Below are 17,219 nucleotides of genomic sequence, written 5' to 3' on the forward strand. Positions count from 1 at the left end.
TCAAATTAATCAAATCTGTCTCTAAGTATGAGTCATCAAATGAATGTCAACCTGTATCCTAAATTATAGTTTGATCATCAAAATTCGATCACTTTCCTTGATTCGATGCTTCTACCTATTCTACTAAGGCAGGTCTGGTTAGGTACGACGACGAGCGAAGCGAGGAGGTGTTAGGTAAAACTGCATCCCTCAGTGCGCGAGCCGAGCGAGCGAAGCGAAGTAATTTTTTGTTTGTGTTGTTGTTGTTTTTGTTGTTTCATTCATATCATTATCGTTTATTATTTCTGTTCAATTATTTGATAATCAATATTATTTCAGAGTAATTTTAAATAATATTTAGGTAACCGTTTTAATATTATTTGGTGATTCAATTTAGGTGACAGATCTACTATTTTATGAACTAATATTATTAATTAGGTCGCCGAAAACGCATTTATTAGGTGATCAATAAAATCATACCCATAGTAAAATTGATTATTAAAAGGTTCCACCCTGGTACAATCGCCATCAAATATTTCGGAGCAACCAAGGTGATCAAAGATATCGGAGCATGAACTGAACTCTAATGCCTCGATAATAGAGTGCACGCTCCGATATTTTGGACCACATCGGCCGCTATAATATCTGATGGCGATCGACTGTGAAAATAAGGGTCACCGCTAGATTTAGGTGCTGCAGATTATAACCTTTATGGGGAAAGGCTACACTACAAAACTCTCCAAGCAGCTGTTATGCCTGGGGACCGAAGTTGGAGTTTCTATATTTGCACACCAGACGGAGCTGGGAGTGGCTACACTATTGAAACAAGTTGCATACAATCGATTCTTTATTCAGCAACATTAAACATTACAATTCATAATAGTTTTCAAGTCTTATCCATATACATTTAAAAGTAAAAAGAAACTATCGAATCAACAAATGCAAACGATCAACGCTTGAAAGAAAAGTGGATACGTATTTATTTTTACTTCAAAACGCATGACACTAGGGTCGCGGACCACACGCCAGCGGGCAGCGAAGCGGCAAGCGTGTTTTCTTTCAACACTCAGTTTCATTGGTCGGAACTCTGTCGACATAGACTATGTGAGTAGCTTAACTTCAAACTCTGATAAAGATTTGAAAGGCAGTATTTTTTTTATTATGGCAGCATTAAAGAAAGCGATCCTGTGCGGCAAATTGAGCGTTAAAACAATCTATTCTTTACAATAAAATTTTGATTGGATTTACATTCATTTGATATACTATAATCGATTGCAATTTATCTATCTTTGAAAAAAACACAGTGTTGATTTGTATAATTTAGATTTAACAGACCTGGACTTCTTTCGCTGATTGGCTTGGATGGACTTACTTTATTAAAAAAAAAATAACGGATTTATCTGATTTTGATAAAATGTTAAGATTTTAACTGTATTTTTCTCAAAAACCACAGGGAATTATACTTAACCGATAAGATTGTAACAAAACTAGTTTTTTACCAATTTAAGATTGGTTTTTTGGAATCTTTTTGTATTTTTATTTCAATTCCAAATTTTTACTTTTACGGTCATCCCGTAAAACCGAAATTGAAAATACAAACTGAAATATAGATGCACAGAAAAAACAGACAAATAAGACCATCACTGACTGATTACCGAGGACCTGGGTTCGATCCCAGTGATGGTCTTATTTCTGTTTTTTCTGTGCATCTATATTTCAGTTTGTATTTTCAATTTTAGTTTTTTACCCTTTTATTTTATACATACCAAAATCTTAAAAAAATGACAGAATTGGATAAGTCCAATAAACTTCACACTCGGGTAAGCCCGAGTGTGAAGTTAAACGACTCGTGTCATAGAGCAATGCGTTGACTCCCCGCAGGCGGTATAGCGACTACTGAACCCGAATGCAGGCCCCATGCCATGCGTTATAGAATTATGGAAATCTCCCGTACCCCGCATACGCCTAATCGACCAATAAATACGGTTCCTCGAATGCGGGCCTTATTAAGGCCATGTTTCTTATGGCATGCGCTATGGAAATCTTCCGTACCCCGCACACGTGCTCTACCGACGAATGAATCTGTGCCTTCAGTGGTCACTTTCATTAAGAACAGGATTAAGAACAGAAATAGACGCCCGCTGCCCGCCGTCAGTTTGCGACTCTAACGAATAATCAAATCTTATTTTATAACTATTACAATAAAGAACAGAAAATTGATGAACGAAGTACCATTTCAACTGAGAACGTGCGCGTTTCGCTTTGGTTCTAGTGTATTCTATATGCTTAGAGTTTTACACAAGAAATCGTTGCAAGAAATGTGCACTTGGAACAACTCATTTATCTGACAGTACAAAGGTCTCCCTCATTTATTTTCTAATCTTTCATATCATACTTCTATGATCACTCAGATAAAATGGCGCAGTACCTGCAGTAGGCACCTGCAATAATAACCGCCACAGCGGAGCGCGTAAAAATATCTGACGTCCAGTGCCGGATTAAGACTATTTGATGCCCTAAGCAATCCACTCCTGTGCCCCCCCCCATCCATAAACAGCCGTCGCCAGCGTTACCTTTTATGTGCTAGCATTTTTTTTCGGTGCTGTTTATGGTGCCGAGACGTGCGGCCCTAAGCAATGAGGGCTATCGTTTTTTGTCGCACTAGATGGCGCACTGTTGCGTGAGGTTTTTAAGTATGGCTTTCAAAGTCTGTTATTACGGGCGTGAAAACAAAGTTTAGATTAAAATCATATTTAATACAACTTAAAACCCTACCATAAAAATATCGAGCATGCTACAGTGTTCCATAGTCCCCGTTTTGTTCGGAAAAAAGGGAGGACAAAGGTTTCCGAAAGACAAAACTGTGTCAAAACACAGACATTCATTGCCCCGGTACGCACATTTGCCATAATTGATCTCAGGTAATGCAAAATATTCACAAAATTATTCTAATTATAAATAAACCCGCGTAGCTCACCCAAAAACTATGAGATTTGACATTTCGGAGACCTCACGCTACACTAGCGCCTCTAGCGGCGAATTCATACGCGATAGCCCTCATTGCTTAATTTGCTTATGGGCTAATCCGGCACTGCTGACATCTACCGGCCCCACAAATTGTATCACGCTTTCGTGTACATGTACGCTTTGTTATGTCAGATAATATTGCTGGTTACCGAACAACATTTGCACAATCGGGCCCTAGTGAAAAAGGGGTTGAACTGCAGAAGTTGAACAGCTGATTTCGACTTAAACTCCTTTACACATAAAATAGAAAATAGCTGTGTCATTTCTGCAGACTTAACCCCTTTTTTCACTAGGGTCCCAGTATTACAAACGTCCCAGTGACCTACGAAAAATATTCCGAAACTGCAGGTCGACTCACGAACTGGCTCTATACTACGAAGTGCAAAATTCGAACTTCATATCTTGCCGTTCCGCTGACGCTTATATATTAGTTATTTATGTGGCTGGTGCATAATGAGAGGCATTAAAGTACGAGTGTGGTTTTATGAAACGAGCCGAAGGCGAGTTTCATAATAAGATCACACGAGTGTTTTAATGTCTAATTATGTATATCAGCTGCATACATAACTTTATCTACATGCATATCATAAGTTTTCTACAATATGTACAGATATGCATTGTTAAAAAAAGTATTACCGATACTTTAATGTAAACATTAAGATGCGCTGTACTTTAATGTGAACATTAAGATGCACCCGCAGATACCAGGTTTCTTAATAAAGGCCATTTGATAGTCGTTTCTGAACATATAATAGGGAAGTTATGATATGCATGTAGATAAAATATTTAATATGAGCGTGAAACGACACGACCTTCTATTTTCGAATTTCGTAATAGCCCCGCTCCGGCACGAATGGATTAAATGAGTGAAAAGTATATGGGCGTTACCCTATTTGAAAACACTTCACCCAAATATGGTTATCACATGCATCAGTCATTTTCCTAAATAAATGTCAAAGTGACATTAGTTTCGTTCAATCCATTCGTGCCAGCAGCCCGCCACAAACAATTCGCTGCTACATAAAGACCATTTACAAAAGTTGAACAACCCCCGCCACTGTCATTCCAAAGTTCACTCATAAACGACTGAACCGATTTTAGTGCAACTTAGCCATCTCGATTAAACTAGCTTTCGATTAAAAAACTGCATCAAAACCGGTCCTTCGGTTTGGGAGCTATGATGCCGCAGACGCGTCGCACTATAACCCCCCCTTTTTTACGTCAGGGGTTAATAATAACATTAAAACTGAACCATAGTCTTGATATCTTTGACGACAACATCCAAGAACAGACGTTCCGTTGATTGATTCTGAAAAATAAAAGAAGTCAAGTAAGTCAATTATTATCTTTTTTTTTCAGTTTCTAAATATTTGTTTTTATTATTTAACACCCAAACTACAGTACTTTCATTGTGACAGAGACATTGTACTCAAGAGTGACAGTTCGTAGAGTAGGCAGCCCTATCGCGAGTTTGTGTACCGAGCCGGCGTAGGTAATTATATCAAGGACGCTGCCGAGACGGATTACTGTCCCTTTTAGGGTTCCGGAGCCAAAATGGCAAAAACGGAACCCTTATAGTTTCGCCATGTCTGTCTGTCTGTCCGTCCGTCCGCGGCTTTGCTCAGGGACTATCAATGCTAGAAAGCTGGAATTTTGCACGGATATATATGTAAACTATACCGACAATTACTTATTCTTATTCTTATTCTTATACAAAATCAATCAATTTTTTTTTAGTGTAACTCCCATAAACGTGAAGAAGGGGTGATATCTTTTTCCTCATCCGACCCTATAGTGTGGGATATGGTTAAATAGGGCTTTTAAAACCATAAGGCGTTTGATAAGACGATTTTTCGATTCAGTGTTTTTTTTGCAAAATATTCAACTTTAATGTACAAATTTTCATTAAAATCGAGCGTCCCCCCCCCCTCTATAATCTAAACCGGTGGGTGGAAAAATTAAAAAAAATTCATGATGGTAGTAAGTATTTGCTTGAGAATTATTAGTAGTTTAAGAGTAAATAGCAGCCTAAGGTATAAAATATACCTAAACTTGGAAGATTCCGTATAAAATACGAAATCCTTAGAATAATATTACTTAATTTTTTCGTAATGGCTACGGAACCCTATTTTGGGCGTGTCCGACACGCTCTTGGCCGGTTTTTTATACTGTGCTTGCACTGACAACAACGTACTGAGAAAAAAGAAGGCCACGTTTACCAAAGTGGCGCTCATTTAGCTCGGAAATATTCGGGCGCGTAGCTGTGAATCTAAGGTATAATTCATCAAAGGTCTGGACCATCAGGTCCGTCCTTCTGAAGATTCTACGGTGATTCTGCAGGTGGTAGGACCTTGTGCAAGGTTCGCCCGGATTGCTGCCGCCATCTTGCTCGCTAATCCTGCCGTGAAGCAGCAGGGCTTGCACTGTTGTGTTTCGGCGTGGAGAGTAAGACAACCGGTGAAATTACTGGCACTTGAGGTATTCCATCTTAGGCCTCTGAGTTGGGAACGCATCTGCAATACCCCCCGGTGTTGCAGATGATTATGGGCGGTTGTGATCTCTTACCATCAGGAGAGCCACTTGCTCGTTTGCCATCCAGTAGGAAAAAAAATATGCATGTAACCGAACTCTAAGGGTTCCGTATTTGTCATTTTGACTGCAGACCCCTACAAATCGGTAAGTCATCCTAGCTTAGAACTAACCTCTGCCGTGTCGAGTAAGCTCTCAGTGAACCGGTCGCTCAGCACCGAAGCCAGTTCCTTGCGCAGCTCCGGAGTGAACGTGCCAGGGGACACCTGCCACGTGCCGTTTAGAGCGGGAGCTGCCGACGTATAACAACACCTCAGTTAGTTGTATAAAAAAACTAACGCCCCGTTACGGCTTCGCAAAAAAAAGTCTCTAGTCAAGGGTACTTAATGCACATTTTTCAGCTCCATTTCCCAAATTTTTTTTAATTAGCATGTCAATTTTCAATTCATATTGTCTTTTGAATTACATTTTTGATTTTAATAATTCCAAAGTACCTTAATTTACAGGTATTGAAACAGTTTTGAATATAAAAAAAATAGACTTATTTGGATAAGGATTAATATAAAGAAGGTATGGATAGCGTGGTCTAATTTTGGTTAGCATTTCTATCAACTTTTAAAATAAAAAAATATCACGGGACAATTCACACCAATTGACCTAGTCCCAAAGTAAGCTTAGCAAAGCTTGTGTTATGGGTACTAAGCAACGGATAAATATAATTATATAGATATAGATCAGGGTTTCTCAAAGTGGGGTACGCAAACCCCTAGGGGTTCGCTATTCGACGGTAGGGGGTTCGCGACAAGGTTTACGTGATGGTGGCTGCAAGAAAGGGAGGTAGGGGTTCGCTGTCGTCTAGAAACTTTAAAAGGGGTACGTGGAGCCATAAGTCTGAGAAACCCTGATATAGTACATACTTAAAAACATATTAAACACCCAAGACCCGAGAACGAACATTGACTTTTTTCATACAAATATCTGTTTCGACACGGGAATCGAACCCGGGACCTCAAGCTTCGTAGTCAGGTTCTCTAACCACTAGGCCGTCTGGTCGTCCAAAAAAAAGTTGACAGACGCAACTATCGTAAGACCGCGGGTGAGCAAAGTAATTGTTTTAGTCAATTGTTCCTAAAGTAACGCCAACAAAACAAACTATTACACGAAAAACATATTCTGCGAAAAAAAAGTTCTACCAAAGCTTGCGTCTGCGAAACAATGCCTCTAACAAACCTTCATTGGCCTGCGCCTTGGTGACCTGCGCCATGCGCCAGAGCAGGTGCATCGCGGCGCACACCGCGTGAACGCACTGTTGGAGCAGCCGGCGTTGCGCGCGCACGCGGGAACCCGCCGCGCCCGCGCCCGTAGCGCCCGATGACAGCGACTTCAGCTCTGACAGAGACGAATGGAGGCATAGCACATCAGTCCAAATATCCTACTAATATTATAAATGCGAAACTTTGTAAGTCTGTTTGTTTGTTTGTTAATTCATCACGTCTAAGATAGTTTGAGATCCGGAGAAGGACATAGGATAGTTTTTATCCCGGAAAATTGCTAGCGGCGTGGGTAAAGGCTGTTTAACAAAGCGAGTTGTAATAGTAGATTGTACAACAAAAGCATAAAATGAGCCATTTTACCCGAGCCGGTACGGCGATGGTGGATAGAAACATCGTGGGGAAAATGGGTTTAAGTAATGCATGAGTTTTACACTCTGCTTTTCACTTCGAATGAAATTAGATAGCAACAGTGGAACCAATTGTTCACTTACTATGTACCATCAGCCAAATAGGTGGTCTATCAATTGTTAAACAAGTTCCTATCAAATGAATATGTCGCTAAAGTCGAACTTTCAAGTTGACAGACACGTCTATTGGCATTATTGTTTTATGACATGCAAACGATTATTAATCTTAGGGTAGACCACATATTTGGCTGATGGTACCTTTTATTGTTCATGTATTACTATATAATTATAAATTTTTATGCACTTGAGCATAAAAAGTAATTTTATGTCGCCTAGATCCAGCATAAACACGAACTTTACGAGCATGAGAAGTGAAAAAGATTTTTTTCAATAATATATTAAAAAACACGAAGATATAAATTGACAATTAGACAAAGTGATCTGTCATAGACTTTGACGTCATATGCTGCGACGGCCATAGAGTGTTCATACTACATCCCTGTTTTCTAGAAAGAGATGGCACGCAAACTTCAATCGATCATATCTTGATTAATTTTTACGTTGTTTCATATTCCGGTTTTCTATTAAGTTATGTACATTATTAAATAGAAAATTTGTGTGCCATGCATATTCCCCATTACATTAGCACTTCTCATGCTTATAGGTTTTGTATTAACATTTACATTCAGCCCCTGTCGCTGCTGAAAATAATTCCTTAAACACTGCTGCAGCAGGATCGAGCTCGAGTGTTTACATACTGCTCCTACTTCACTTCGCTTTCGAGTTTCGGCAATGGCAGACGTCGAAATAATTTCAGCGTGTGTATAATAACGTTTTCGGATTATCCGATCCGATACCAGTATCGGACGACGATGGACGACACCCGATAGCCGACGCCATGTGCTGTTTTCACATATTTCCGATACGGCAATTTGCTTGATAGCTTAGTACACACACACACACACACACAGAGACAATTTAGATACACGTATAGCACACACACAAACATTATCGTCCGACAGCCCACGGGCGTCCGATGGTGCTGCCAACATATCGGTGTCGGCTCCGATATCCGATATCTGGCCGAACAATATGAAAGACAGGTGCAGTGGGGGTAGGAAAACCTTCGACTGTTATTAAATTGATTCCCTTACTAAGTCATAGACTCTTAGTACGTTTTGAAACCAAAGTACTTAGTAGACAAGTGCATATCAAATTATACTTAATTGACATGATAACAAGGGTCAAAATAGTATACACCTCTAACATAAATCTAGTTTCATATCAATACAAAACCTTTTTAATATACAACTTCGTAAAAGTTCTTCTCTTTTAAAATATGGCTTTTCTGTCCTAATTAATAGGAAAATTTCGCCAGTGTCAAGGTAAACTCTCTTTGAGAGGGACGTTGTACGGTGATTGTAGTTTTTGCAACTTGATAGTAAAATTTCAGAAACCACGCGGAGACCACTTGCGCATTAAAAAATGTTAGACACGAGAGCAATATAGGATTTTGGGATCACTGTTCACTGTTAAGGTTAATCCCCGCATAAAACACTATCAAAATTATAGTTCAACTAGCCAAAGAAACAGAAATAGCAAAATCATATATTGTCTACATCCGCCATGTTCGAATGCTACAAATCGAATCTTCGTAAAAGTTTCAGTCAAATAATGTTCTATTTAATTGTCAGTGTTTGTCAGTGCCAAGGTGTAGTGGTAGGGTTGGTATGGTCACCTGATTATGTTTAGCAGGTTGACAGGTTGACGCAGTATGTCCTACTATCGGTAAACCAGATTAGCGCTCATACTGAGCAAAGGAAAATAGATCTTAGGGTGACGAACCTTTTTTTACTCCGACTCTACGATACCGATATCGGATCGGATGATCTGAAAGCGCTCTAAACATCACACACACACACACACACACACACACACACACACACAGGATAGATGACCTAATATGTGTACATCTACAAGGCTTATTAATTTATTTGTTACTCTCTATATTGATTAGCTATTATAAAATACTGTTTCTTATAATATTGTCAATAAGTAATACGTGTTAAAAATGTTAGAGGTTTTTAGCCTAAAGGGACGCCCCAGGTACTGTAAATCTACTTACTTGTAAATATGAAATAAAGATATTTTGTTTTCTTATTTATATTCCTGATCAACTGACCTCTCAGCTGGTGCCTGGCCGTAGCCAGGGTCTTAGCCAACTGGTGGGCGCGCGTCACACAGTCGGCGAGGGTGGCGAGCGCGGCCGAATACGGCGGCAGCGCGCCGCCCGGCCCCGTCACGTACCACTCTACGGTGTTGCGGACGAAAGTGAGGATGTTGCACACGATCTGGGAACAGAGATTTAACACGTTCAACTACTCGTACCAAGTTCCTGTTGTCGTATTAAGCGACGTCCCGAATCTTTTTTTTTTTATTCGACTGGATGGCAAACGGGCAAGTGGGTCTCCTGATTTTAAGAGATCACCACCGTCCATAGACACCTGCAACACCAGGGGGATTGCAGACGCGTTGCCAATCTAGAGGCCTAAGATGGGAATTTCAATTTCCGTTCATTTTAAACTGAGGATTATGTGGTTCAGGGCACAATAGAATACAATGGCCTTGTTGGAAAGGTTGGCTGTTAACGAGTTTGGGACATATCAAAAAAAACCTACTATATTATTGTATATTTTCTGTTGTATCATCATCCCAGCCTATATACGTCCCACTGCTGGGCACAGGCCTCCTCTCAGAGCAAGAGGGCTTGGGCCATAGTTCCCACGCGGGCCCAGTGCGGATTGGGAACTTCACACACACCATTGAATTGCTTCGCAGGTTTGTGCAGGTTTCCTCACGATGTTTTCCTTCACCGCAAAGCTCGTGGTAAATTTCAAATGTAATTCCGCACATGAATTTGGAAAAACTAGAGGTGCGAGCCGGGGTTTGAACCCACGACCCTCTGCTCGAGAGGCGATAGGTCAAACCACTAGGCCACCACGGCTTCCTACTAATATCCTCCTAATATAATCCTACTATATTATTGTATATTTTCTGTTGTATGCATGTATGTATTGAGGTCCATAGATTTGTATGGATTAATTGCGTATGTAGCGGCCCTAAACCTGACCTTGTAGTGTTGCTCTCCGGGCTGAGCGCCCGGGTTCTGGAACCGCGGCAGCAGAGCCCCGACCAGCAGCTGGGCGCGGCGCGCCCGCTCCGCGGAGCGCTCGCCGGCGTCCCCTCCGAACGCGGCGCAGCCCGAGCACCGCGCGAGGACCGAGGTTATAGCCTCCACTTCTGCGAGGAGGCCTGGCGGCGAGGTCGGTTGCGCCGCTCTGCGACGGCAAACGGTTTGTCAAGATCATCTCGGAATAAGGTGTGATAACTTCTGAATTTACCACCCGTATACAACGTGTTAGGGTCTCCCCACATGTATCCAACATATATAAAGGTTGACCAGGAATATAAGAAGCCTGACGCGAGGGCAGCACTTCCACGTTTTATATTGCAACATTCTTTACACTTACTATACGATACCTAACAGTCATATTGACAACGATGTCGGTGATGTTAATTAAAGGAATATTTTGTAATCCCTTTGACTATTTGTATGACAAATACTTTTATACATTGTGAATTATTTTCCTTCCGAGGCTATGGCCAACCTTCGGCGTTTTTACGTACAAAAACACGAAATAACACTATAAAATACCACGCGTAAACAACGCAAAACTTTGACAGCAATAGACAGATGACAATTGAATTTAGTGTTACCAGTGCAAGAAATTAGTTCTATTGGTTTTCCGCAATATGGCGAGGTTTTTTTATTCCTGGTCAGCCTTTACTCACTCGTATCTAGAAAAAGGGGACGTATCTGAATATCGAAAATTAATATATCAATTCAATGAGGGCTATCGCGTATGAATTCGCCGCTAGAGGCGCTAGTGTAGCGTGAGGTCTCCGAAATGTCAAATCTCATAATTTTTGGGTGAGCTACGCGGGTTTATTTATAATTAGAATAATTTTGTGAATATTCTGCAATATCTGAAATTAATTATGGCAAATATCCGTTCCGGGGCAATGAATGTCTGTGTCTTGAGACAGTTTTGTCTTTCAGAAACTTTTGTCCTCCATTTTTTCCGAACAAAACGGGGACTATGCAACACTGTGGCATGCTCTATATTTTTATGGTACGGTTTTAAGTTGTATGAAATATGATTTTAATCTAAACTTTGTTTTCACACCCGTAATAACAGACTTTGAAAGCCATACTTTAAAACCTCACGCTACAGTGCGCCATCTAGTGAGACAAAAAACGATAGCCCTCGTTTGAAGAATATTGGTGACCCGCCTTATTTGGCGCGTAAGCTTATATGGACGGATCGCAGCAAAGCAGGTAGCTTACGGTCGCGGGGCCAGACGGTCCTCATTCCCCGGTCGCGTCTCCAGGCATTTAGGGGTAGCTTTCGTTACGCTGCTTCTAAATGGTGGAATGAAGCAGTGGGGGGTCCCTGACAGACTTTCAAAGACGTTGTAAGGCCTGGTTACTTGGTGTGCAGAATGGGGAAGATGATTTTCCTCTTTTCTTTTGATTGAGTTATTGTGATGTCTTCGTGGATGAAAAAAATCACCAATGTATGGAAAAAAAATGCGCATGTGAATTGATGGTATTTATTAGGGTTATGGTTTATGGGGGCGACTGAAAAACAGCGTCTGTTAGCCAAGGGACTTTGTTCTGCAAGGCGCAGGTATAAGCTGAGTCGCTTTCCCTTTTGATAGTTTGATTGTAGTTATTATTTGTTATGTACCGTAAACTGCTTCAACTTTGCCCTCTGGCCCCAACATTGCCTCATTCGATTTAGAGTCAATAACTAGCACCCTTCTAGGTTTTTAAACTTTTATCCCCCCCGTTATAATAATTCCTGTGTATATAAAAGTTTAAAACCTATAAGTGCTAAGTTATCGACTCTAAATCGAATTTATTTATTTATTTATTTATTTATTTTTTATTCGACTGGATGGCAAACGAGCAAGTGGGTCTAAGGCAATGTTGGGGCCAGAGGGCAAAGTTGAAGCAGTTTACGGTACCTATGTAGAATTTGTAAGCAAACTATAAAATACATATCTTTTCTTATTTATTATCATTATTATATCTAAAGTTAAAAAGTCGACATTCGAAATATCGAAAGTAGGTTCGATGTTTTGACCGTCGATATTTTAACTATTGATATTTCAATTTTCGATATTCAGACACGTGCCCTTAGAAATAGTTATTTGGATGACTCCCTAAAATCAAAAACTTTAGAAACACGAGTGTCACCAAATATATATTTTTTTTTTTTAATTGACTGGATGGCAAACGAGCAAGTGGGTCTCCTGATGGTAAGAGATCACCACCGCCCATAAACATCTGCAACACCAGGGGTATTGGTAAATATATCCGCCGGTTACCTGAGCACCATCTCCAGACACTCCACGTTGCTGAACAGCAGATGCATTATCAGCAGCACGCAGCTGTGGTTGTCTGTGCCGAGGGTCGTCAGCAGAGCGTCGCACAGCGCCAGCGCAGGCAACAGTATCTGACGGTACCTGGAACAACCAACGACGTACAGTCACCAGCAACAACTGCCACAAAGAAAAAAAAAACACAAACATTGGAACATAGAACCTCCTCCTTTTTTGATGTCGGTTAAAAAGCGTGCATAAATATCTGATACGACTCTATACTCTGTTTATTAAACCAAGATAACTTCACTCTTTGACTGATTGATCACTGAATGTTCCTCACGGTCGTTCAAATGTTGACTGGAGGAGAGTTCTTGTAGAGACGGGTTCGATGATGTGTATGTGTCTTGGCACTATGTTGTTGCAAAGGAGGGAATAAAGAATAAAAAGTAGCCTATGTCACTCTCTGGTCCATAAACTCTCTCTATGCCAAAAATCACGTCGATCCGTCCCTCCGTTTCGACGTGAAAGACGGACAAACATACACACACTTTCGCATTTATAATTAGTGACAGTATGAAATGTCAAATGTTAAAATAATGTGACCAGCGTAATACGAATAGTGCTGCTCTCTGATTTCGGTTTTCAACATAATTACAAATAATCGATTAAACATAATATTATATGGAAAAAAAATTAAGCATTAAATATTTTACTTTCATAAGCATTGAGCTCATAGGCAGAACTTGCTTAGAATCAAAATGAAATTTAAACATCAACATCTACAAAAAGTCGAAATATCTCCTAAACGGTAGCATTTTCATAAGACCCATTTTACTTTGTTTATGTGTGTTAGTATGTCACAGATCCGTTAATATCATATGTTAAAATTTTATAGTATAACATAGGTGCTTACCGAAACTTTTCGGTGATTACCGGTTGTGGCACATCACTATTTATGAGATGTAAAAAACAGGCAACACATGAAACGTCATTTTAGTATCTTGGTTTAATAAACAGAGTATAGGGCCGGTAGGACGTGAAAGATATTACAGCACATCTCTTTGAAACGTGGAATGGGTTTTTTTATACATTACCATAAAATAAAATAATGGACACTAATTTTTCTTATATGCCTGCGATCTTGACGAACAACGCCATCTCTATTTGAACAACGTAAACTCTCACCTATCGCCCTGCTCAGGCACAAATCATCATCATCATAGTCTTCTGTTCCGCATGGACATCAGGATGCGAACTCAGTACAGTGAGTTCAGCTAAAGATTGTAATAACCCGTGAGCCAACAGGCTCTCTGCGCCGAGCTGCGTGCCTGCGATCTAGATTAACAACGCCATCTATGTTTGATGGTCATAAACTCTCACCTATCGCCCTGCTCGGGCACAAACTCCATAGTCTTCCGTTCCGCGTGCACATCAGGGTGCGAGCTCAGCACAGTGAGTTCAGCTAACGATTGCAGTATCCCGTGAGCCAGCAGGCTCTCTGCGCCTAGCTGCGTGCCCGCGATTTTGATGAGCAGCGCCATCTTTGTTTCGAAGAGATAAAGCACTCGGAGGGAGCGGGGATTCGGTTCGATGGCCTAGAAAAAGGATGTAATTGAAATAAATCTTGCTAATATTATAAACACGAAAGTTTCACGTTCGCGCAAAAACTACAGAACGAATAAAATGAAACTTTACATTAGGCGTGCAAAGCCGCGGGTGCACACATACCTTGAAATAAACCTATACTTCCGTTTTTTAGCATTAGAAAAAGGGTAAACATACTTGACGAGACTTTTTTTACAAACGTTTTTTTAAAAAAACAGTCACTATTACTTATGACCCCATCATCATCATCATCCCAGCCTATATACGTCCCACTGCAGGGCACAGGCCTCCCCTCAGAATAAGAGGGCTTGGGCAGTAGTTCCCACGCGGGCCCAGTGCGGATTGGGAACTTCACACGCACTTGAATTGCTTCGCAGGTTTGTGCAGGTTTCCTCACGATGTTTTCCTTCACCGTAAAGCTCGTGGTAAATTTCAAATGTAATTTCGCACATGAATTTCGAAAAACTCACGAGGTGCGACCCGGGGTTTGAACCCACGATCCTCTGCTTGAGAGGCCATAGGTCAAACCACTCGGCCACCACGGCTTATGATACCAAAAGCATGTAAATGATCATAATGTCAATGCTGTTACATATCCGATTTATTTTTTCAAAAGTGTTTTCCAATAAAAAGATACGTCAAGATAGCTCACCTTCTTTATAATGCTAAAAAAACGAAGCATACACAAGTAATTCATCGATAGAATACAAATAAAACAAGTATATCACCTCCCCGTTAAATAAACACTTGAAAATAACAATTATTTTACCATCAAGCTGGGAGCAATGTCCTTACCTCTCTCAAACCCTCGTCATCGGACACCAAACTGTCGATCAGGCTCCTCAGGAACCCTTGATTGTTCAACGTATTGATCCAATCCGTCCTCGGATCGATATCGACCAGCGAATCGATACACGCGAGCGCCACCATGCGGCACGCGTCGTGCCCGGCGCGTACACAATCACCCCCTATAATCGTGTATAAATTCACCCCGTAATAACCGATGTCGTCTATCACCATGTATTTCAAAGACGTCTCCTCTTTACTGGGCCGTATCTTCGAGGAGTCCAACCGGCTTATGTAGGTCGGGTCGTTCTCGTCTTCAGAATCGGGCGATTTCAAATTGACTATGTTCAGGAAATTCAATAAAGCCCCGTATAGGTTTACTCGCAGTTTCTGCGTCAAGTCGCCAGAGACGAAGATCCAGCTGAGTATTTTGTGCAGGATGAATTTGAGGGGCAAAGATTTGGTCTGCATAATCTGACTGGTGCCAAAGAAGGTAGTTTCGAAATCTGACGTTTTCATGTTCGTTTCTTTCTTCTGTAGCAAATAACAGTGTCTTAGGTTGACGAGGAGTAGTAACACTGTTCCCGAGGCCAGTATGCCCAGCTGTGGGATGACTGTTGTGGGTGGTATTTTGGTGAGGAGGTCTTGGAGAATGTTTATGATGAGGTTCTTTTTGGTTTCTATGTTGAGAATGTCCTGTGGGACGACGCAGAATATGATCTCTGTGAGCTGCCGCCACGAGTCGTAGTAGTGTGTTAGTGTGGCCGCTAGATTGCGCTGCTTGTTCACTTCTGTCACGTAGTCTAAAACCTGTGGGAGAATTGAAACTTCATTGAAATGGGATAATAGAGAAACAAAGGACTAATTTTTATGCGTGCGTATATGCACCCAATTTGTTTATTTCCCAGTAGCGAAATTTCCACATGCTTTTTTTACTGGAGCCTATTTTCAGAATAGCGTTTTTTTCCCAATTTTAATCAACACACACAGAAACAGTGTCAACGGAGCTCCGCTAGCGTAGAGCACTCACTTTTGTTTAGTTTCGCCGATGCAAATTTAACATAACCTAAACCTACCCGTTTCTGTTTCGATTAAAATTAGGACAAAACGCGATTGTGAAAACAAGATTCAGTAAAAAAGCATTCGGGAAAAATGCGAAAGGAAATTTTGCAGAAATAAAGCTTTTGGGACAATGATCGAACCAACTATATCTACGTTCCTGTTTACTGATGCATACTTTATCAAAGTTAGGCCGGTTCAGGTCCATGCTTTATCTATCATGTCATAAATGTTATATTTAATTGTATGACTGTTTATTGCCTAAATAAACTAAAAAGAAAAACATTGCTAATTATTGTACCCCAAAAAGGATTACTTGTCTGTCTGTCGCGACCCTTTATCTCAGGAACACGAGGGCCTATATTGCTGAAGTTCAGCTGCCCATTTCATTTTCATTAAAATTTGAGCCCTCCCCCTCTAAAATCTAAACTGTTGGGTGTAAAAATTCGAAAAAATCAGTATGGTAGTAAGTATATCAAATTTACAAGGAAAATTAGAACAGCTTAGATTGCTTGAGAATTAGTAGTAGTTTAATAGTAAATAATAATAATAATATAAAACATACCTAAACTTGGAAGATTTAGAAAAAAACCGAAATCCTTACAAAAATATTGCTTGATTTTTTCGTAATGTCTACGGAACCGTATCATGGGCGTGTCCGACACGCTCTTGGCCTGTTTCTTACCTTCTGTATTTCGTCGGAGACGAGCGCTCGTTGCGGCGCGGTGACCGGCAGGGAGGCGAGGTCTCGCACGAGCAAGGCGTGGACGCGCGACACCGATATACGCTTCGACGACGGACCTGCAGCATACAGACGCAAATAGACGTCACTTTACACAGCTAACAGTGTATACACGCGTTCCAATGAGGGCTATCGCGTATGAATTCCGAAAAGTCAAATCTCATAGTTTTTGCGTGAGCTACGCGGGTTTATTTATAATTAGAATAATTTTGTGAATATTTTGCAATATATGAAATTAATTATGGCAAATATGCGTTCCGGGGCAATGAATGTCTGTGTATTGAGACAGTTTTGTCTTTCGGAAACCTTTGTCCTCCCTTTTTTCCGAACAATACGGGGACTATGCAACACTGTGGCATG

The 17,219-nt window shown here is 40.7% G+C and overlaps 1 protein-coding gene across 1 annotated transcript in view; it reads right to left on the minus strand.

Moving 5' to 3' along the window:
* Positions 1 to 1,807: 1,807 nt before the first annotated feature.
* Positions 1,808 to 17,219, minus strand: part of Nup205 (nuclear pore complex protein Nup205) — a 60,611-nt gene continuing 45,199 nt past the window's right edge. The window contains exons 25-33 of the mRNA XM_074096489.1: positions 16,803 to 16,918; positions 15,068 to 15,868; positions 14,048 to 14,262; positions 12,671 to 12,808; positions 10,347 to 10,554; positions 9,399 to 9,567; positions 6,766 to 6,924; positions 5,709 to 5,827; positions 1,808 to 4,315 (exon numbers count right to left, since the gene is read on the minus strand). Of these exons, the coding sequence (XP_073952590.1) occupies positions 4,247 to 4,315; positions 5,709 to 5,827; positions 6,766 to 6,924; positions 9,399 to 9,567; positions 10,347 to 10,554; positions 12,671 to 12,808; positions 14,048 to 14,262; positions 15,068 to 15,868; positions 16,803 to 16,918 (1,994 nt within the window). The 3' untranslated portion in view covers positions 1,808 to 4,246. The remainder of the gene's footprint in view (positions 4,316 to 5,708; positions 5,828 to 6,765; positions 6,925 to 9,398; positions 9,568 to 10,346; positions 10,555 to 12,670; positions 12,809 to 14,047; positions 14,263 to 15,067; positions 15,869 to 16,802; positions 16,919 to 17,219) is intronic.

This window comes from Choristoneura fumiferana, chromosome Z (genome assembly GCF_025370935.1).
Source record: "Choristoneura fumiferana chromosome Z, NRCan_CFum_1, whole genome shotgun sequence".
NCBI lineage: Eukaryota > Metazoa > Arthropoda > Insecta > Lepidoptera > Tortricidae > Choristoneura > Choristoneura fumiferana.